General features: G+C 40.2%; 1 protein-coding gene across 4 annotated transcripts in view; it reads left to right on the forward strand.

The window, feature by feature from the left end:
* The window catches only part of TCTN3 (tectonic family member 3), a 47,794-nt gene extending 26,247 nt beyond the window's left edge, over nucleotides 1-21,547 (forward strand). For 3 of the 4 annotated variants that reach the window (XM_070364009.1, XM_070364008.1, XM_070364010.1), the window contains 14 exons: nucleotides 200-342; nucleotides 489-612; nucleotides 1,215-1,333; nucleotides 5,009-5,136; nucleotides 5,403-5,511; nucleotides 5,592-5,707; nucleotides 6,462-6,497; nucleotides 7,028-7,108; nucleotides 8,185-8,310; nucleotides 9,173-9,280; nucleotides 9,933-10,027; nucleotides 10,314-10,467; nucleotides 14,670-14,807; nucleotides 20,935-21,547. In XM_070364009.1, the coding sequence (XP_070220110.1) occupies nucleotides 204-342; nucleotides 489-612; nucleotides 1,215-1,333; nucleotides 5,009-5,136; nucleotides 5,403-5,511; nucleotides 5,592-5,707; nucleotides 6,462-6,497; nucleotides 7,028-7,108; nucleotides 8,185-8,310; nucleotides 9,173-9,280; nucleotides 9,933-10,027; nucleotides 10,314-10,467; nucleotides 14,670-14,807; nucleotides 20,935-21,168 (1,707 nt within the window). In that variant the 5' untranslated portion in view covers nucleotides 200-203 and the 3' untranslated portion in view covers nucleotides 21,169-21,547. Of the gene's footprint in view, nucleotides 1-8; nucleotides 343-488; nucleotides 613-1,214; nucleotides 1,334-5,008; nucleotides 5,137-5,402; nucleotides 5,512-5,591; nucleotides 5,708-6,461; nucleotides 6,498-7,027; nucleotides 7,109-8,184; nucleotides 8,311-9,172; nucleotides 9,281-9,932; nucleotides 10,028-10,313; nucleotides 10,468-14,669; nucleotides 14,808-20,934 lie in introns of those variants that run through there. The other variant, XM_005898832.3, reaches the window with a different exon arrangement.
* The last annotated feature ends 573 nt before the right edge of the window (nucleotides 21,548-22,120 follow it).

Below are 22,120 nucleotides of genomic sequence, written 5' to 3' on the forward strand. Positions count from 1 at the left end.
CGTTAGACGCCATGCGACTCCTCCCACCCACGTTCTAGCGACGCGTCTAGCGACCGCCGAAACCCACCTCAAACCCTTTGGGGCGGGTTGGGGGTGGTCTGTATTGCCCCATGTTTAGCTTGAAGCTCTCGCTACTGCAGGTGTTCTTCCTGATGGTCCCCGAGAGGGTCCTCTCTCAGCCCTCTCCGTCTCCGTCTAGGGCAATGCCCACCCATTCGGAGCTGGGGCCACGGACGCAGGGCGGGACCCTTCAATCCTCAGAGGTGCCTGGGATCTCTACGGCGGGTCCTACTGTCGTGACCTCCTCGACACCGGGGAATAAGACCGTGGACCTCTTCCCAGGTGAGGGGAAAGGATGTGGGGATGGAAACTAACGACTTAGATCCAAGTGAATTCCCATAAAGTAAGGAGTGGGGCTGTCGAAAGAACCTTGGAAGAGTTTAGGGATCCTCACCGCACTCTCTGTGTTTTATGTTGTACTCTCATAGTCCTACCGATCTGTGTCTGTGACTTGACACCCGGTGCCTGCGATATAAATTGCTGCTGCGACAGTGACTGCTATCTTCTCCATCCGAGGACAGTTTTCTCCTTCTGCCTTCCAGGCAGCGTGAGGTGAGCTGCGATGTTCAGGTTGAATCCTAAAGGGGATTAAGTAATACTTGGAAGTAGGAAGAGTTTTGCCGTCGTGCCTCCCACCCCCACGTCCACTCCAAGGAATGGAACTCCCTTGGTTTTTCCCAGGAGCGCTGTCCCTCTTCTGATGCGCTAAAGCTGCTGCTGCTGCTGCTGCTAAGTCGCTTCAGTCGTGTCCGACTCTGTGCGACCCCATAGACGGCAGCCCACCAGGCTTCCCCGTCCCTGGGATTCTCCAGGCAAGAACACTGGAGTGGGTTGCCATTTCCTTCTCCAATGCATGAAAGTGAAAAGTTAAAGTGAAGTCGCTCAGTCGCGTCCGATTCTAGCGACACCATGGACTGCAGCCCACCAGGCTCCTCCGTCCATGGGATTTTCTAGGCAAAAGTACTGGAGTGGGGTGCCATTGTCTTCTCCCGATGCGCTAAAGCAGGGCTGCCCAATAGAACAGAACCTTCGTGTTGTCCCGTAGCTGCCCAAGGAGTCCTCTTTTTGGCATCTGACTGACAGAGGTGGGGCACCCTTCTTTGGATATAATCTTCCTTCTAAATGTACTTGTTCTTCCTCCTGTTTCCTTATAGGTCTGCAAGTTGGGTGTGTGTAGACAACTCTCTTATCTTCAGGAGTAATTCCCCATTTCCTTCGAGAGTTTTCATGGATTCAAATGGAATCAAGCAGTTTTGTGTCCATGTGAACAATTGTGAGTAGAAATATGCTGGCTATTTGTATTGCCTAATATTTTTTGAGAGTTAGCTTAGTCTCTGACTTTTTTCCTTTTCTTTGTTTTTTAAACCTTCCCTTCTCACCCCCTTGGATGTCTATCATCCTCCCTATCCTCTACCTGTCCCCCACTCTCTCTTTTTTCTCTTATTGGTGAACATTGGCAATCTCTTTTGCCCTATTGGCTGTGGATCAGAAAACCCATAGAGAACTTTAATTTCTGTCCATCCTCTTAGCTCAGATAATTACAGATAAACTATATCCCTGACTTGCTACAACCTCTATGAAGACACTCACTGAATTCCCAGTGCCTGACATAGGAGGCAACAAATACTATTTGAATGAATGTCTTTGACAAATGAGTCTGTATCAACCTTGTTTTTATTTCATGAGGCAACAGCATAGGGGAAAGAACATTCAACTTGGGTCTCAGCCCTCCATCTACTTACTGCTGCACAGACGTGGTGGGCTTTCCTGGTGGCTCAGCAATAAAGAATCTGCCTGTGATGCAGGAGCTGCAAGAGACCCAGGTTTGATCCCTGGGTCAGGAAGATCCAATGGAGGAGGGCACGGCAACCCACTCCAGTATTCTTGCCTAGAGAATCCCACTGACAGAGGAGCCTGGAGGGCTATGGTCCATAGGGTCACAAAGAGTTGGACATGACTGAAGCAACTTAGCAGACATGCACACTTGGACAAATCCCTTAGCATTTCCAGGCTTATTTCTTCAACAGGAAAATGAGAAATATCACTAATCCTAAATGTGAAAGTGTTCAGTAACTGCAGAGTGTAATAAACATGAAAAGTGGTTGGTATTAAAGTTTTTAAATAGACTTAGAAATTTGCTGGTGATAACAATAACATTTCTAAAGATATACATTTGACATATCTTTTTAAAATTTATTGTCTAAGAAGAAAAATGATGTTCTTACATAAAAGACTTAAATGTCCCTTATACTCTGAAGTCAGCTTATCCTGGTTTCATCTAACTGTTAGAAAATAAACTGCAAAACTATATTTGTTTCCTAAAACAACCAGTTTTGGGTTTGGGGGACTTGAATTTGGAAGCAGTTATCAGGAGCCTTGCTGCCATTCAGGTTGTGAGAAGATAAAGGGAGCAAGGCAAATGCTCCATTTTAAAGTAAGTTTGCAGGACTTCCCTGGTGGTTCAGTGGTAGAAAGTCTGTGCTTCCAATGCACGGACCCAGATTCGTTCCCTGGTGAGGAAATTAAGATCCTGCATGTCTTGAGGTGCGACCAAAAAAATTAAGGTATAAAATAAGGCTGCAGCTACACCGTACTTCCTAAATTTCCTATTACCTTCTACTTCCAGCCTTGTGAAAACGCTCAAGGGATATCGCAATAACATCCAAATTGGTGCTTCCTGCTTTTAATCCCCTCCTGCCTCCCATGCTATATTGCACAGTTTCCAGACCAATGTTTCTGTACTTTGTTTCCCCAACAACACCTGAGAGCCAGTCCCTTAGACATATAGAATACTTTGCATTGCTGTCATTTTATATGAATGTTGTGTCTCTCCAGGTAAATTGTCAGCACATAGAAAGGATGGACCATGAATTTGTCCACAGTGCTTAATATTTGCTGATAATGACCATCAGTAACAGACATTATTAGTCAGAGACTGTACAACATTGACCAAGTGGGGAAAACCCTAGACCAGGAATCAGAAGATCTCTGACCTACTCCTGGCTCTGTCAGATGGCTTTGTGGCCTTTTGCAACTCATTTACCTCTCAGGATCAGAATTTCCCAATGGGATTGGGCCACAGGACCTCTAGCCTCCCTCCACACCTGAAATTGTATCAGTCTAAGTCTAAATACCTTTAAGCCCTGTTATGTGTAATATTCCATATATGATGTTGGAAATTTTAGGCAAAAATTCTATTGCTATCCTCACCCATGCCCCTTAGGTGCATGATTCCTGCTTACCATCACTACCTCCAATATCCCTGCACTGAAGTGAGAGACAAAAGGTTAACTTTCTCTTACTCAGTTAAGCCATGAAAAAATGTCCAGATGGATATTTTCTATCTCAACTTTTTTTTTAGCTTAACTCTAACTTTTGTTCTTTCATTTGTAAAGATACATATAACTACATTTTTTTTTTTTTTTTAGTGAGGTAAGTATTTCTTCCATGTGGTTTTCAGGGTATGAGTTCTGAAAGAAATAGTATATTAAACAGCTTCTGGAAGCTTCAAAATGTGAACATTTCAGATCAGAGATGGAAGATGATAGTCTGCAGACCAGGAACTTTAGCATCACCTGTTACAGAGCAAAGATTTTTCGATCTCTAATATGTACACACATCACCTGGGAGATGTTTTTGCTAACACGCACGTTCTGATTCAGTAGGTCTGGAGTGTGTCTTAAGATTCTGAATTTCTGACACTCTTCCAGGTTATGCTGGGGCTGCTAGTCTGTGCACTGGACTTTGAGTAATTCAGACCTAGGAGATACACAGAAAGTGAGTAGTGTGAAAGGCCCCACAATTGAGAGTTTTCTTCATTTCCTGTTCCATCAGAAAGCTGAAAAGTCAAATGATTAGGACCCTATGATCACAGAGGATAAAGGTCAGGCTTATGTAATATGGCATCTTCATTAGCTTTTGGGGAGGCAGATCTTGATTTCCTTTTGAATCTGTTCAAATGACCATAATTATGAAGAATGAAAGAAACTAGTATGGACCATTGTCTGCTACATTCTTTGTTCAAGTTAGCAGAAAACTTGGACGGTAAAGCAGAGTGGTGTTCATCACAAGCCATGCTCTGGGCAGGGGACAATATCAGAGGCCTTTATCTGCATCTCTTTCCTGGTTCTGAAGTGCCATAAGAAGATGGCTGCAGATGTTTAGAAAGATTTATACATTGCTATAATATAAATTACAAAATTGTTACCAAAATACCCTTTGGGTAGGTATTTGAAAAACTTGAATGTAGAAATTATAATGTGAAAAGAATAAAAGATGACAAATCCATATATTTGAAAGATGGAAACTTTATTATGAGGACTAGTCAGTTGAAGTTTAGAGGAAACTGGAAGACTTGGAGAGGACAAATCAGATATTGTCTCCAACTCTGCCATATTCCTATGGAAACAGTACCATTTTGTGGTTCTAGAGACTCACCTAGAATGGGACAGATGTGCACATTACCGAGACTCCTATTTTCATCACAGACTGCTAACCTTATATATTCCTGACATCAGAGGCTTGGAACTGACTGGCACTCTTTGGTCATATTCTTGTCTCAGATCTTAATAATAAACTATAAGATGATAGAAATCAAAATCATTATTGTCTCTGAAGATGGCACATTGATTGGGAAACTTCTGGAGAAAATCTATAACTTAATCTGAGTAGTAATAAAAAAAAGTGTATAAATGTTTAAAACTTCTTGAGTTTATGCTTAAGATTAGTGCACTTGCATACTTCACTGTGTATATCTTATGCCTGAATAAGAACACTCCAGTGTTCTTGTCTGGAGAATCCCATGGAGCCTGGCAGGGTACAGTCTGTAGGGTTGCAAAAAAAAAAGAAAAAAAAAAATATTTTTAAAGATTAGTTTCTTGGTATTCCAGATACATAAAAATGAACGATTTTCTTTTATCTAACCCACCTTTCTTTTAAAAAATTTTAGCAAGATTAAACTATCTCCAGAAGCTCCAAAAGGTCAATGCAACCAACTTCCAGGCCCTGGCTACAGAGTTTGGAGGTGAATCATTCACTTCAACATCCCAAACCCAATCACCACCATCTTTCTACAGGGTGAGCCTGGGGAAGGGGAGGGATTGTTTGGTTGGTTTTTCCTCTCATACTGACAACTGACCTAGTATCTTTGAGGTGCCCACCTCAAAGTTAAGGTAAGCCATTACCTTTACCTAGCCATTACCTAGGTAAGCCATTGTCAGCTGTCTTGGAGGGAAGTATTGTCCACTTTAACAAGCTACTGAGTTAACTTTTGTTTCTTATTCTTTTCTGGTGGAGTTCAGTCCAGTCTCACTGTGAATAAATTTCTGCTCTCCTTTGTTTAGGCTGGCGACCCCATTCTGACTTACTTCCCCAAGTGGTCTGTAATAAGCTTGCTGAGGCAGCCTGCAGGAGTTGGAGCTGGGGGGCTCTGTGCTAAGAGCAATCCTGCAGGTGAGTCCAGAACACCAGGGCTACCCTTTTCGTTCAACTTAAAAGTAGGCTTTGTTATTTACCACTACCTTAATTCTAAGGTTTCCTGGAGAGTAAAAGTACAACCTGTGCTCGTTTCTTCAAGAATCTGGCAGATAGCTGTACCTCGGATCCTGCCCTCAATGCTGCCTCTTACTGTAACTTCACAGTCTTGAAGGTGGGTGTCCCTTCTTTCCCCACTGTCACCACTGTGGACTTAAAAGTCACCATGCTTCCCACTTTTGGGTTGTGGGGAAAGCACTGAACTGGAAGTCAGAATGCCTACTGCTGCTAAGTCGCTTCAGTTGTGTCCGACTCTGTGCGACCCCGTAGACGGCAGCCCACCAGGCTCCCCTGTCCCTGGGATTCTCCAGGCAAGAATACTGGAGTGGGTTGCCATTTCCTTCTCCAATGCATCAAGGTGAAAAGTGAAAGTGAAGTGGCTCAGTCCTGTCCGACTCTGAGCGACCCCATGGACTGCAGCCTACTGGGCTCCTCCGTCCATGGGATTTTCTAGGCAAGAGTACTGGAGTGGGGTGCCATCGCCTTCTAAGAGCTACATAAAAGGCAGAAGGCCAAGAAGCCCTATCATCTGAAGAAAGATGAAAGAAGTAGGGTTAGGTAGCCAGGATGAAAGATTCTCACCCTCCCAGCTAATGGAATTCGCTAGGGGAGGTAGGAGAGGGGGACATCACTGTTTCACCAGAAGTTCCTGCTTTTGCTGTTTGTTAGAGCTCTGCTCAGAGGAGGTGGGCATCGCAGTCCATCTAGCCTCCCCTCAATCTGCTCCTGGCATTTTAGTGTAAGGAAGAATCAGGTAGAAAAAAAGAGTTGATTTTTTTTTTTCCTCCCACAAATGTGAAACCACAAGCTCCTGGAGATTTTATGTAAGATACATGCACACTCATGTCCTTGCTGTTCTCTTATACCAGGTTCCAAGAGGTATGAGTGATCTGCAGAACATGGAGGTATGATGCTTTTTATCAGGAAAAAGAAAAAGAGAATATTTGATTCCGTTGCATCTGAGGCAGTTTCACTCTAGATTGTAATGGTAAAAGAGAATTATGTGTGATGTATCAAGCTGTTCAAGAATGAGTCTAAAACTGTCTGTGTGTTAATAAGTATCATATGAATAGTTCATAAGTATTAGCTAAGTTTGAGAAACTTTGGATTAAATAAAGTTAAACCTTATATTTAGGATGGAGTTCTTAAAGTTTTTAATACACTAGAAAGCCTTCTCAATCTCTAAGAGGGATGTGTCAGATACAGTATTTCTAAAACTTATTTGACCGAGGAGCCTTTGTTTTATATCTAATACAAGTAATGTTCCCCAAAATACATTTGGGAAGTGTTGAATAACAATGACTTTTGACCTGAAGTGGTAGACTGGCAGTGGAAGGAGAAAGGAAGGTGATTGTCAGAAAGGAAAAATACTCATTTCAGCATAATATATAAGCTAGAAGAGGAAATGCTTTCTTCTGCCTCTTTCCCGTTCCAGCTCCAGGTGCCTGTAACACCTGTCTCACAGGCTGGCTCTCCTGTGTTGGCTGGAAACACGTGTCAGAATGTTGTTGCCCAGGTAGGAGTGCTGACATCAGATTCGGGACTAATGTATGTTGATCAGCATTACCAGAGGTGCTTCATCTTCCATTAAGTACCAGACCAACCCCACGTGAATTTTTGTGCATTATCTGAAATTTAACATGCCAAAAGCTGAGCCCATCACCTACCTCCCAGCGTGTTTCAGTCGTTGCCATCGTTACTGTCCTCTGTCATTTCGTGTCCAGAATATTAAGATTATTTATCATTCTTCTTTCTTTGCTCATGTGCAGTCTGTTTAGTTTTTACTGACCACACTTTCTTTTGTTGACAAAATCAGTATCACCTGAAAGTCTGAAATAGACTTGTCAACTTCTTTTCCTCTATTCTCTCTGTTCTAAGCAACAAACAAAAGTAAGAATTATTGGAAAGCATCATTTTAAAACCTATGCTCAGAAATCTAAGGTTACCTTTACCTTTTTATGACTTCCATCTCCAGCTACTATCTTAACTCATCCTCAGACATGGTGAAAGCGAAGTAAACCAGATTTCCATTCCATGTTCACTTCTGCCTGTGCTCCTACTCACTTTCTCTGCATGCAATCAAAATTTATGTTTCGTCCCTTTCAATTCTTATCATAAATTCACCTCTCCCATGAATGCTTTCAAAGAGCTCTATTCAATTTCTTTTTTCATGTATAGATATAATATGAAGTCAACTTTTATCTTTTCATAGTATTTGTATTTGGCATTTTTAAGATAACACTTGTAGTCTCCCTTATCCAGTTATTATTTAAATTTAGATATAATTGATATATAAATTATATTAGTTTTAGGTGTACAGCATAATGATTTGATACATGTATATACTGTGAAACAATTACCACAATAAGTTAGCATTCATCACCACACATAGTTACAATTTTTTTCTTGTGATGAAGACTTTTAAAATCTGCTCTCTTAGCAATTTGCAAATACACAATGCAGTATTGTTAAGTATAGTCACCATTCTGACTTATTCAGTTATAGGAAAACCCTTAAAAAGAAGAAATCTGTCCTAAACATAATTGGCCCACAAAATATTTTTTATTAATTGATTCTACTTTTGTATTTCAGGTCGTCTATGAGATAGAGACCAATGGGACTTTTGGAATCCAGAAAGTCTCCGTCAGTTTTGGACAAACGAACCTAACTGTTGAGCCAGGCACTTCATTACAGCAAGATTTCATCATTCACTTCAGGGTTAGGGTTCTTCTCTTACAGGGGACCAAGAAGAAAGAAATATCGGGTTAGAAATAGTTCCCCTGCTTCTATAATACATGTAAGATAGAATAAGAATATGAAGGCCTAGTTCAGTCTGTCAACCGAAGTCTCAACATTTAATATTCTGTAATTTAACTTCGAGTGATAAGGATTCAGCAAGGTTTATTCATTAACATATTCCCCCAGCAAAGCAGGACTTCACGCACAAAGCCAAACACTTTTTTTAAATCGTCATTTTGAATCATAAACTTAGCTAACATCCCACACAAATTCTTTAACTAGCTTTTTTCATGTTTCTGGACATTCAGCATTTTATTCATGTCCGGCTTAAGTTTCTAGTCTTGATCACCACCTTTTGACTTTCTTCTACTTTCTTTCCTTTTGAACATAGCAGAGTCCAGTTTCTTCTCAACTCTACCCTCAAGTGATTCACTAAATCCCATGTCACTCAGAGTATTCATCTGTGGAACATCTATAGTTAATTAAAATATAGTTCTAAATTACATTTAAACTCCTCTGATTCTAGCTACACTGAACATAGCCCTGAGTTAATATAGTAATTTTGGAAAACAGGATTGAGAGATCTTTGATAGATCTTTAGTTGCAATCCTTGGTAGAAGGAGTGTTCAGATGGATATGAATAAGGATTTATTTTAGTGAATTGAAAAAAGTAAAAGATGCTGGAGGAGCAATTTTTGCAAAATGCTACACTGTGGAAGGAAGCCAGATTGTTCAGTGCAGCTAACCTGCAGCATTGCCTTAAGGAAGGGCATGAGGCCACACCGGAAAAGTGAGTGAGCTTGACTTTCTCCATACTGACTTTCCTTCACTCTTTCTGCAGGCTTTCCAACAGAGCACAGCTGCTTCTCTTACTGGGTCTAGAAGTGGGAATCCTGGCTATATTGTCGGAAAGCCACTCCTGGTTCTAACTGGTGATATGAGACACTCAGTATCCTTTTTGGGTATCTGGGTGGCCTACTACAGCCTAATGACAAAAGCTTTAGTTACTGATCTTTTGGATTTTCCGATTCTGTGATTCCCCATTTTTTAGGTAGTGAGGATTTCCTTTGTTGTTGTTTCGTTGCTGTATCTGACTCTTGAGACCCCATGGACTATAGCCTGCCAGGCTCTTCTCTCTGTCCATGGGATTTTCCAGGCAAGAATACTTGAGTGGGTTGCTATTTTCTTCTCCCGGGGATTTTTCTGACCCAGGGATCAAACCCATGTCTCCTGCATTGGCAGGCAGATTCTTTACCACTGAGCCACTAGGGAATCCCCAAGGACTTCCTTTACCGAACTATTAATATATTATGTTCTCAAACGCAGATGGTATCAAAGGCTTTCGAACTTATATTAGACTGGCTGAAGGTGAGGATCCTGACTGAATTGTGTTTATTTTAATGAGATATTTAAGGTATATGGTCATTTTTGGAAAAACAATAATTCTCTGTTTTCATTGCCAGAGGGAAGCAAAAATGTTACTTGAATAATATCATGATATTAGTAAAGTACCAATAGTGTTAAGCAAATATTAAGCATACATTTTCCAATCGGCCTACTTTTGCTTTTATGATCTCCTTGACCATCACTTTCCACCTCAGATGACCCTCTTACAGAGCCAGGGTGATGGAACTTGCTCTATTAAGAGACACGAAGTACAATTTGGAGTGAATGCAATATCTGGATGCAATCTCAGGTAATACTTTGCTTCCACATCATTTTTAACAAATTTGTCTCTACCTGTAGGGAATATGTGATGTGGCAATTTTTATATTTTGAATTAGAGTTCAGAGAATGTTAGGAATAGTCTTTAAATAATATTGCTAAGAGGGGTTGTTTTTTTTTTTTTTTTTTTTTTTTTGAGTCTTTTATACCTGTGAAGGATTGTTTCCCACAATTTATTTTTGGTATTATTTCTGATGTTTGAATGAATTACATTTTGATGTTAGCACTGGACTCGACTCCGTGCTGTTTCATTTCAGGCTGAAAAGGGTGGACTGCAGCCACTTGCAGCAGGAGCTTTATCAGGCTCTCCATGGAAGTCCCAGACCAGAGCACATTGCCATCTTTGGAAATGCTGACCCAGCCCAGAAGGGAGAGTGGACCCGGATCCTCAGCAGGAACTACAGTGTTTCAGTAAGGAAAGAAATACACATTCTGACAAAAGCTTACTTTCCTCCTTTATTTATTAAGATTAAAACCAGACCTGTTTCCATAGTTGGTTTGGTTGTCACAGAAGAAAGATAATGTGGTTGTCCTAAAAGAAAGACTGTAAGAAATCATGGCCATCTGAAGTCATCATTTCAGGTCAGGTATATATATATAACTTTCCTTACTTAGAGAAAAATCTCAAGGTAGAAGGTTTAGAGAATAGTATTAAGAAAAAATAAAAACCTCAATACCCACTACCCCTGACGAAATCTCATTCAGCTCTTTTCTGTTTTTATTCTTTCTGGTGGCCACGACATCAGTGCTTAGCCGGTGTACCTCTTGATTCCAGTCTAAGTGAAATAGCGAAATCTGTGTGTCAGAGTAAAAGAAAGAAATCTACTTCCTCTTTTGCCCCCTCTAGCCTGGAGAATTCCATAGACTGTATAGCCCATTAGGTCACAAAGAGTCAGACAGGACTGAGTGACTTTCACTTTCACTGTCCCTCCTGGCTTTAATCAACTGTATCTTTATTTCCTTTCACTTAAGCTTTTTATTTCTTGTGTAAGTAATACATACGCTTGGCTCAAAATTCCAAAAGTACAAAAATGAAACTCTTTCTCAGACAGCGCTTCCCTTCCACAGAGGCTGAGTTATTACTTTCTTTCCTTCCAGAGATATTACATGCTTACACAAGTAAATACTCATATTTTTTTAATCCAAATGATATAAGATCATAAATACTGCTCTGCACTTTGCTTTTTTCTCTTGATCTTGAGAGTTTGTTCCATATCAGTATATAATAAGCTTCCTCATCCTTTGCATGGTATAGTTGCATTTTATTCCATTATATGGATAAACCATAAATTATTTAGGCAGAACATTCAGGTTGTTTTCAGCCTTTTGCTGTTATACACAGTGTGGCATTTTATAACCTGGTTCAGGCACAATTTTGTACATGTGAAAATAAGCCTATATGAAAAATCTTAGAAGTAGAATTGCTAGATCCAAAGGTATATGCATCTAAATTTTTAATAAATATTGCAAATTTATTTCCCATACAGGTTGTACCTATTTACAAGCCCCACCATCCATCTATGGGATGGCTTATTACCCATACCCTCAATACTAGGTTATCAAGCTTTTAATCTTTGCTTATCTGATAAGTGAAAAATAGTATCCCAATGTAGTTTTCTTTTTCTCCTACTATGAGTAAGGTTGAGTATCTTGACATACAGTTGAATAATTCTTATTTTCTTCACTATGATTTGTTTATATCTCTTGCCCATTTTTATTGAATTACTAGCCATATGACTTGTAGAAAATCTTTGAGTATGTGAGAAATTGTCTCTTTTCTGTTATCTGATTTATAGACATTATTTCTCAGTTTGTCATTTGTCTTTTGACTTTGTTTATGGTTTTTATGCCATACAGAAATTGATTTTTATATTGTGAGATTTATCAGTCTTTTTTTCAACTCTTGAATTTTGGTTCAGACTTTGAAAGGCCTTTCCTCTTAGATTTTATTTTTAAAGTGCCCCCTTTCCCTTTCTCAGCACTATTATGACTTTATTCCTGTATACTTCTTTCCTTTTAGTGAGACTTGGGGGATACGTAGATGCATGTAGATACATGTACTTGATCCAAGTACATTTTATTCCATTATATGGATAAACCATAAATTAATTTATTTAGGCAGAACATTAGGCAAAGCCTAGATTATTAGGCAAATAGATAATTAGGCCTAGATAATTAGGCAAAGCCTAGATTATTGTATCAGTCATTTGATCCAGTCTTTGGACAACTGTAGTCAAATTAAGTTTTCTTAAACCTCATAAAGCCATACCTAGGGAGCGTGGTTTGGGGTGATACATAGCTGAGTATTAAGAAATGGTTAGTGACGAGGACTGAGATTATAGCGGAATTTACTCTTTATGATTCTTAAACCTACTATTTACATTTTTAAATCACATTTTTGTAGAATATTTGATAACATGGAAAAATTTTCCTAATATAGATAGAAAAAATGAAAGGGAAAGTGTTCTAAAATATTTGGAACAAACACATGAAAAGGTCATTAGTTAGTCAATATCATTAGCCATTAAGGAAATGCAAAACCACAAGGACATACCAATTTATACCCACTGGGATGGCTATAATTTTAAAAATGGATAAAAACAAGAGTTGGCAGCAATGTGGAGAAATTGGAACCCTCAGACATTGCTGGTGGGACTACAAAATAGTAGAGCCAATTTGAAGAGTTTGACAGTTCCTGAATAAATTGAATGTAAACATGGTCTGTCTTCCCCTGTTCCTAGTTTAGACATGTTATTGCCTATGTCTGCTGCTGCTGCTGCTAAGTCGCTTCAGTCGTGTCCGACTGTGTGACCCCACAGACGGCAGCCCACCAGGCTCCCCTGTCCCTGGGATTCTCCAGGCAAGAACACTGGAGTGGGTTACCATTTCCTTCTCCAATGCAGGAAAGTGAAAAGTGAAAGTGAAGTCACTCAGTCATGCCCGACTCTTCGCGACCCCATGGACTGCAGCCCACCAGGCCCCTCCGTCCATGGGATTTTCCAGGCAAGAGTACTGGAGTGGGGTGCCAAGTCTTACTATAAATAAAAAGTGTGAAGTCAGAAAAGCAAGGCATATTTGAGGATAGTTTGTTTTGCTAAGTTATCATAACTTCCTGATTTATGTCCTCACTTCCACCAGTCCTTCCTGCATCTTAGAATTAATTGTCCTGGAGTCAGACTGCTTAGTTGGGCTTCATAATCTAACCCTGAAACATCCTTCCTTAATCTTTCCACTGTTTGTGCGTTCAGATCCATTGCTTCAGTCAAGTGGTCAGCTCGGGGCCAGTGCCTCACACATGCCTGGCACATAGGAGACCGTAACAACTGTACTTAATCAGTAACTGCCCCTCAACGGCATCATGTGCTATTCTAGTTGCATACCATTTATGTGCCATCTCTCTACCTAAATTTTCCTTTAAACACCATTTCCTCCATCACACATTACTCATCCCAGTTCTATGAAGCCATCCTCAACCAGAAATGGCTGCTGCTTCTGGCATTCCACAATAGTGACTCCACCACTCACTGGGCACTTCTTATAACCCTTGTACATGGGCTTATTTATGTTTTATTTATCTCTATGTTAGTATTTCCATTTTATTTTCTATTTTAGTTTTTCCATTTTAGAATATTATCTTTTTTAAGATCATGGACAATAATAACCTCGGATATGCAGATGACACCACCCTTTTGGCAGAAAGCGAAGAAGAACTAAAGAGCCTTTTGATGAAAGTGAAAAAGGAGAGTGAAAAAGCTGGCTTAAAACTCAATATTCAAAAAACTAAGATCATGGCATCTGGTCCCATCACTTCATGGTAAATAGATGATGAAACAATGGAAACAGTGAGAGACTTTATTTTTTGGGCACCAAAATCACTGCAGATGGTGACTGTAGCCATGAAATTAAGACACTTGCTCCTTGGAAGAAAAGCTATGACCAACCTAAAGAGCATATTAAAAAGCAGAGACATTACTTTATCAACAAAGGTCTGTCTAGTCAAAGCTATGGTTTTTCCAGTAGTCATGTATGGATATGAGAGCTGGACCATAGAGAAAGCTGAGTGCTGAAGAATTGATGTTTTTGAAGTGTGGTGTTGGGGAAGACTCTTGAGAGTCCCTTGGACTACAAGGAGATCCAACCAGTCCATCCTGGTTGGAAATCAGTCCTGAATATTCACTGGAAGGACTGATGCTGAAGCTGAAACTCCCAATACTTTGGCCACCTAATGCAAAGAACTGACTCATTGGAAAAGACCCTGATGCTGGGAAAGATTGAAGGTGGGAGGAGAAGGGGACAACAGAGGATGAGATGGTTTGATGGTATCACCTACCTGATGGACATGAATTTGAGCAAGCTCCAGGAGATGGTGATGGACAGGGAGGCCTGTTGTACTACAGTCCATGATGTGGCAAAGAGTCAGACATGACTGAGCAACTGAACTGAACAATAATACGACCTCTTATGAACTTCTGTGTCCTTTCCCTAAGCCACATTGTCTTCTCTGTTATTGTGTAATGTTTAAGAAACAACAGCTACTTAATGCATGATAAATATTAATAACTACAGGCAACCATCAGCAATTACCCATCAAGTGCTTCTTTACTCTCCTGCAGGCTATGCACTGTACTTCCTGCTGTGTCATACCAGTTTCCCTGGAGATCCAGATACTGTGGGCATACATAGGCCTCCAGTCCAACCCACAAGCTCATGTGTCAGGAGCCCGATTTCTATACCAACTCCAGTCCATACAGGTAAGCCTTGCAAAGCCTAGATTATTATATCAGTCATTTGATGACCAGTTAATTTTTTAACTTCCTGAAAGTCAGTTTATGCTACCAGCCAAAATTCTAATGTTTGGTCAGAATGAGCTGAAACAATTAACTTTCAAGTAGATCCTCCCTAACTGGTTACTGAAATTAACATGTTTTCATGGTAAATTCAGTCTATATTTTTTCCCTGTGTTTTTTTAAATTTCATGACTACAGTATAGGTTACTTTGTTTTAAATTATCATACTATAATTACTATACAGTTTGATTCAACCACAGAAAAGATATTCTATGACATTCTATGTATTCAGTGACAGTCACACATTTGTTAGTCTCTGGCCAATTGGTTGCTGTTAAAGTTACTACTGTGGCTAGTTTGTAATCATCAATTCTTGGCTGATTGCACTCCATTAAAATAAATAATTTTAATATGTAGTAAACATATACCTGCTGTTTAAGATGTGCCATAGGACAGTTTTATCAACTGCCTACAGCTATGGGAAGTTCAAAAATAAAATGATTAGGTCCTGGTGAACTTCATGTATGAACTGATATGCCAGATTATTATTTTTTAATGGAAATTAAAACTAATTGAAATTGTTACCTGTAAGTCATTGATTTTACCTCCCAGAAAAGAAAGAAACTAGAGACTACATTTAAGTCAGAAGTAAAATACCTTTAGCTCTTCCCTCACACAAGTTGAGCACCTTAGCTCTTTATGCCTATAAATGTGTTCAAACTCGTTACCAGAAACTGTATTAATACGAACATTCCATTCTTTCTGTGTTGGCTTACTGAATAAAACAGAACTCTTTCTGTAAGATTCATTTAACCTGTTACAGATATGGCACTGAATCTATTGTTTTATATTTATGAACTGTATCTTTATTCATGAATACCTGTGTAGTTTGGGAATATACCTACAGGATTGTTCTTTTTATTTTCCTGAATCTCTGGTTCTCTTAGGCATTGAAGCTACCCAGTGCCTCTGTCTTTTCCAGGTATTTTTAATCATTGTATTTTTCTAGTATTTAATAGAGGTTAGCTTTTCAGGTTGGAGAAGGCAATGGCAACCTACTCCAGTACTCTTGCCTGGAAAATCCCATGGGCGGAGGAGCCTGGTGGGCTGCAATCCATGGGGTTGCCAAGAGTTGGACAAGACTGAGCGACTTCACTTTCACTTTTCACTTTCATGCATTGGAGAAGGAAGTGACAACCCACTCCAGTGTTCTTGCCTGGAGAATCCTGGGGACAGGGGAGCCTGGTGGGCTGCCACCTACCGGGTTGCACAGAATCAGACACGACTGAAGTGACTTAGCAGCAGCTTTTCAGGTTAGTCTGTCCCCTCTACAAAATCACACTTACAGTCATTCACATCTAACTGTCCTAAGTGGTTAACAGCTGAGAATTTCAGTTGTGCTTTATTTGTGTATAACTGAAGACACAATTTCTATTCTAGTGATGGAGCAAAAATTAACTCTGTTGAATTTATTAATACTGAGGGGTGATTTGGGATATGCCAAATCATGTGCCCTTACTTAGTGTGATTTAAATGATTTGCAAAGGTAATTTTGACTATACAAAAATGTTCACTTCAGAAGCTCGCTTCCATGAAAGATACTATGCCCTTGTAAAAGTAAAAGGAGTTATGACTCAATAGTGTCATATCACAAAAAGTTCAGTTCAGTTCAGTCGCTCAGTCGTGTCCGACTCTTTGCAACCCCATGAATCACAGCATGCCAGGCCTCCCTGTCTATCACCAACTCCCGGAGTTCACCCAAACTCATGTGCATCGAAGCCAGCCATCTCATCCTCTGTCGTCCCCTTCTCCTCCTGCCCCCAATCCCTCCCAGCATCAGGGTCTTTTCCAATGAGTCAACTCTTCTCATGAGGTGGCCAAAGTATTGGAGTTTCAGCCTCAGCATCAGTCCTTCCAATAGCAAATGCAAATAATTCTATAATAGACAGTTTTATCATCTGTATTGAAATTTTTTTACTGCAGTCTTGAATGGAAATTTTCTCCTGAAGTCACATAAGTACTCATTTTTTCTTTATATGTTTATACTGATTATTTGTCCTTAATTTTAAATCACTTCCCTTTATCCACACAGGCCTGTCTCTCAGGACTTCCTGTGCAATTTTTTCTCATTAGGCAAGAGCCTATTCAAAGAAAACTAGTATACATGTTCCAAAGTGTCTAAAGTAATAAAAGGAGGAGCTAATTAAGGAGACATTTTGCTGAAGGTATATCTTCTGCAGTTCTTCTCCTTACCCCATGGGCCATCCTTTGAAAGTTTGTAGTTGACAGTGGTCTCACCCAGGCTGTGTCAGTCAGCATAGTGTGTCTGAATGATGGCATAAAACTAAAGCTGAGTAGCAGACAAGCAGCCTGTAGCCTGTTTAGCCTGTGGACTTGTTTGATTTGCAAAGCATTTTGTTTTTTAAAATTTGTGTCAGCATTTAAAAATCAAGAAATTTTACCTTGACATCCAGATCTCTGACTTGTCTTGAAAATCTGGTGATAAGAGATCCTACACTCCTTCATGGCATAAAATCTACCACCAATTGGTGAAAGTGAAGGTTACTCAGTTGTGTCTGACTCTTTGCAACACCATGGACTATACAATCCATGGAATTCTCCAGGCCAGAATACTAGAGAGAGTAGCCTTTCCCTTCTCCTGGAGATCTTCCCAACCCAGGGATCGAACCCAGGTCTCCCACATTGCAGGCAGATGCTTTACCAGCTGAGCCACAAGGGAAGCAAGAATATTGGAGTGGGTAACCTATCCCTTCTCCAGTGGATCTTCCTAACCCAGGAATCGAACCAGGGGCCCCTGCATTGCAGGTAGATTCTTTACCAACTGAGCTATCAGGGAAGCCATACTGAATGGTGATTGCCACTAATAAAATACCTCCTTCACACAGCCTGCAGCTACCCACCCTTACCTGCCCCACTTCTCTCATTTAGGTTATCTGCTTAGCCTGGTAGGATATTTATGTTTCTACACCTTGAAGTGAAGGCTGTCTGAAGTTTGAACTGAACTGTCAAAATGACTTTTCATTGTATAAATGTAGCTTTAGAAACACTTTAAATTCCTCTCACTACAAAAAGTAAAATAGCAACATTTTTGGAATGTTCCCAAGAACAAACTACAAAATAAAGAAGAATTTAAGCAAAACATTGTGTAGACTTACATCTTCTTGTCTGATAATAATAATAGAAAAACATCTATTGAACATTTACTATATGACAGGCACTGGTAATATCTTTTATAAGTATTTTTTAAATAAGTATTGAATTATCGCAACAAACCCATTAAGTAAATACAGTTTATTACATGGTACTCTGCTGTTTATGTTTTTGTACTAATTGGGCCTTTACAAGATTATAGGACTGCCAGATGTCAGTAGCTTTTTGTCTTTTTGTTGGGACTATTACTTTTCTAAAGAAAAAAAAAAACAACAAAACAACCCTGCTGGCTCCTAACTAAAGGGTATGTGGTAAGAGCATCTCTCAGCACTTTGAAGCCAGACTGGGGCAAGGTATTTCATTATGCAGAGTAATTTCCCTATTTTGGGTTCCATACTTCACTCTGTCCTTTCTATATACCTTGAAATCCAGAATTTCTCTGGTTTAAATTTTCCAGTCTCTCGTTGAAACAGGGAAAGGGTGGTTGTCTGATTTCATTGAGGAGGATATCACTCAGTAACCATGTTCTGTCCCTGCCTCATCCCTACCTCCCTGTTATCTCCTATTACTGAGTCAGGGTTCTACAGAGATCCTCTTCTAGTTTCTGAAGGCTTTTAGGTTTGGCCTTCTAACCCTCTGTGAAACCTTGCTTCCATCTATTTTCTGTATTCATGTATTATGTTCTCTCTCCATTTCAATGAAGATGGAGTTTTGTATTTGTTTCTTATTAGAGTGGTTTTAGGATATATAGAAAGAAGACATGCCTTTACATTGCCATCCTAAAATCAAGTCTAGTAGTAGCTCTTGATGAGCCTATATCCTCAGTGAATCTGAAAAAAACAACCCAATTCAAAGAACTTTTACAAAAAACATGCAGGATTTCCCAGCTGTGAAACACCACTGTAGACTTAAATATATATTCAAGTGGATGGCTTCCCTGATAGCTCAGTTGGTAAAGAATCCACCAGTTTGATTCCTGGGTAGGGAAGATCCACTGGAAAAGGGACAGGCTACCCACTTCAGTATTCTTGGGCTTCCCTTGTGGCTCAGCTGGTAAAGAATCCACCTGCAATGCAGGAGACCTGGGTTCGATCCCTGGGTTGGGAAGATCCCCTGGAGAAGGGAAAGACTACCCACTCCTGTATTCTGGCCTAGAGAATGCCGTGGACAGTCCATGGGGTTGCAAGAGTCAGACATGACTGAGCAACTTTCACTTTCATACATGAAACTAAAAGTTGCTTTCTTGGGCTCATAGCTATCTTAAAGGTCTGTTCTCAGTATAGAATGACCTCAAGTTCATAGAATGACCAAAAGTTCCCTGATTTGGGAGTTTGCAGAGCTAATGACACTTTTCCCTACCTGAGTTTGAAACCAATTAAAAAGAGTCAGATGGAGATCACAATTCCAGCTTTATCACTAATAAACGCTAGGCAGGTGGTTATGACTTGAGTGTGCAGCAGGGAGCTTCCTAATGTACAACTGCACTCTTCCATTATGAGTTCAGTACCCCAGTTTTAACCACAATTCCTCCTGCTTGTGGGCAGTTTAAAACTTGCCCTCCCCCAAAGGCTCTGAAATGAGTCAGAACAACACATTAATTAAATCAACTCTTAGGTAACACTGAACACAAGGCTGAAAATCCATTCTCTATTCTATTTTCCATCCTAAAGTATTTCTAGCCATCCCAGCTTATATAGCTCATCAGGCATTCTGCAGTGAGGTTAAATAACAGTATTAACATATTTCAGTAATGTCAACTGCAAAAGATTTGCTCCAAAAATTGAATACATCCTCTCCCCATTATGAAGTTCCTAGGGAAAAATTAAAGTCCGAACAGGAAATCCTTTTGTAAGTTACAGTCTAAAGAAAGGTTATTGCTTATTCTTCAGTAATAAACTCCTCCCCGTTTTTTTTAATCTGGTTAGTCTCAGCCAGTCTTGGCTGGAATCAGGGAACCCTGGCATCTTCAGCCTAAGCTGGCTGTACTTAGAATGCATGTGGGGCTTTCACAGCCACAGAAGTTACATTAATTGTATACCAAGCCCTGCATGAACATCACTGTTTAAAAAAAAAAGTCCAGAGAGTTAGTATGACATGCAAAATTATCACAGCACTGGCCCCACATTCATTTTTAAAATATCAATAGAAGGGTTATACCAAGCAAAATTATGTTCCTAGAACCTGACATTTACTGCTGCCAAAGGCCAAAGCCGAGATAACATGTGGCATCAGAGTGAAGACAGAAACAAGATAGTTACTTACTGTCAAATTATAATCAAAAGTTTGCCTGGTGAACAGAGTTGGAACAAAGGGAATTAATTCAGTTTAGACAAACATGATTCTAGTCATCAGGCTGCAACCATATCTACCCAAAGCTACATGAGTCAGCTTGACAAGGTCCCTTTTCTTGGGAGCATCGTTTTCATTTGACGTGAATTGGTGGGTGATTAGGAGGATCCTTTCTAACCCTGAGATTCTGTGAATCTTGATTTTTTTTTTTTAAATCTACATTGCTGAAGTTCTTTGCCTTTTCCATGAAGTTTCATGTTTCTTCTTGCAACTGAAGAAGGAAGAAAATTGCTGCTACTACATACACTAGTACATGTATACTGTTTCAGAGCCTGGAGCCATTTGGGACATGATAAGGTAGAGCTGCTAAACGCGTAACAGGAGCAGTGGCTTCTCTGTTATCAGGCCAGCTCCCCAGCTAGGGGAAGCTGGAGTTAGTCTTTTGGTAGGTGTAAGTGTTCACAGTTTTGGTCCAACTGTTGCTAAGTAAGTAATTTCCTGTGTCTCAGAAAGTGAACTGCATAGCAGTCTGTTATGGGTCTTTATTCAGGGTAGTAATAATAACATTCAAATTGGAGGGCTGTTTGAATGGGTGCCAAGCACTGACCTGTCATGGACATTCTTCTTGCAGGATTCCCAGCCCAAAACAGAAGTACCTTTGAAAACTGTGGTGACCTTTGTGGACATTACCCAGAAGCCAGAGCCTCCAAGAGGCCAACCCAGAATGGACTGGAAATATCCATTCGACTTCTTTTTTCCCTTCAAAATGGCATTTAGCAGAGGAGAAGGCTCTCAAAAAGGCTCCATCTTTCCCATTATTATCCTGTGTCTCCTATTGCTTGGAGTTCTCAACCATAGAGACTAAGTGAAGAAAGGAGAAGAATCAGATTTCAGTTTTCCCCATGGGAAGTTCTGAGGCAGCCTACTTATTTTGGCTAAACAGATCCTCACCTACTCATGACCAGAGGACAGCATTTAGGAAAACAGAGGACCTATCTGAAGGAGTAGAAGGAGGCCATATGGCAACTTTATGTTTAATTTACTGAGAAACTGCCACACTACTTTCCAGAGTGGCTGTGCCACAAGCAGTATATGAGGCTTCCAGCTGCTCCACATCCTTTTGCTATTGTTTTTATTTTAGCCATCCTGGATAATGGATGTAAAATGGTCTCATTGTGATCTATCATACCTTTTTAAACTATAGTATATGAGATCTGTCAACTAAAAAAAGATTTACAACTTTAGAGTTGTGAGTTAAGTTTTATTTGGGGCAAAATGAGGACTGCAGCCGGAGAGGCAGCATCTCAGATAGCTCTGAGAGACTGCTCCAAAGTGGCAGTGGGAAAAAGAAATATATAAGGTTTTGGTGAAGGGGGAGTTCAATACCATAAAGTGAAGTCGCTCAGTCGTGTCCAACTCTTAGCAACCCCATGGACTGCAGCCTACCAGGCTCCGCCGTCCATGGGATTTTCCAGGCAAGGATACTGGAGTGGGGTGCCATTGTCTTCTCCATTCAATATGTATCAAAAGCCTTAAAAATGTTCATAAACTTTAACCCAACAATTCCACTTATTAAACATTATGGGGTGGGGGGATGTCCCAACAATAAAGTGGAAAGTGGAGTCGCTCAGTCGAGATTAGTTAAATCAACTATGATGCAACCATAGATTGAAATGTTGTACAACCACTGAAAATTGAGTTAAAATGAAGTCGCTCAGTTCTGCCCTACTCTTTGTGACCCCGTGGACTGTAGCCTACCAGGCTCCTCCATCCGTGAGATTCTCCAGGCAAGAGTACTGGAGTGGGCTGCCATTTCC

This window comes from Bos mutus, chromosome 26, assembly GCF_027580195.1.
Source record: "Bos mutus isolate GX-2022 chromosome 26, NWIPB_WYAK_1.1, whole genome shotgun sequence".
In the NCBI taxonomy this organism is placed as follows: Eukaryota; Metazoa; Chordata; class Mammalia; order Artiodactyla; family Bovidae; genus Bos; species Bos mutus.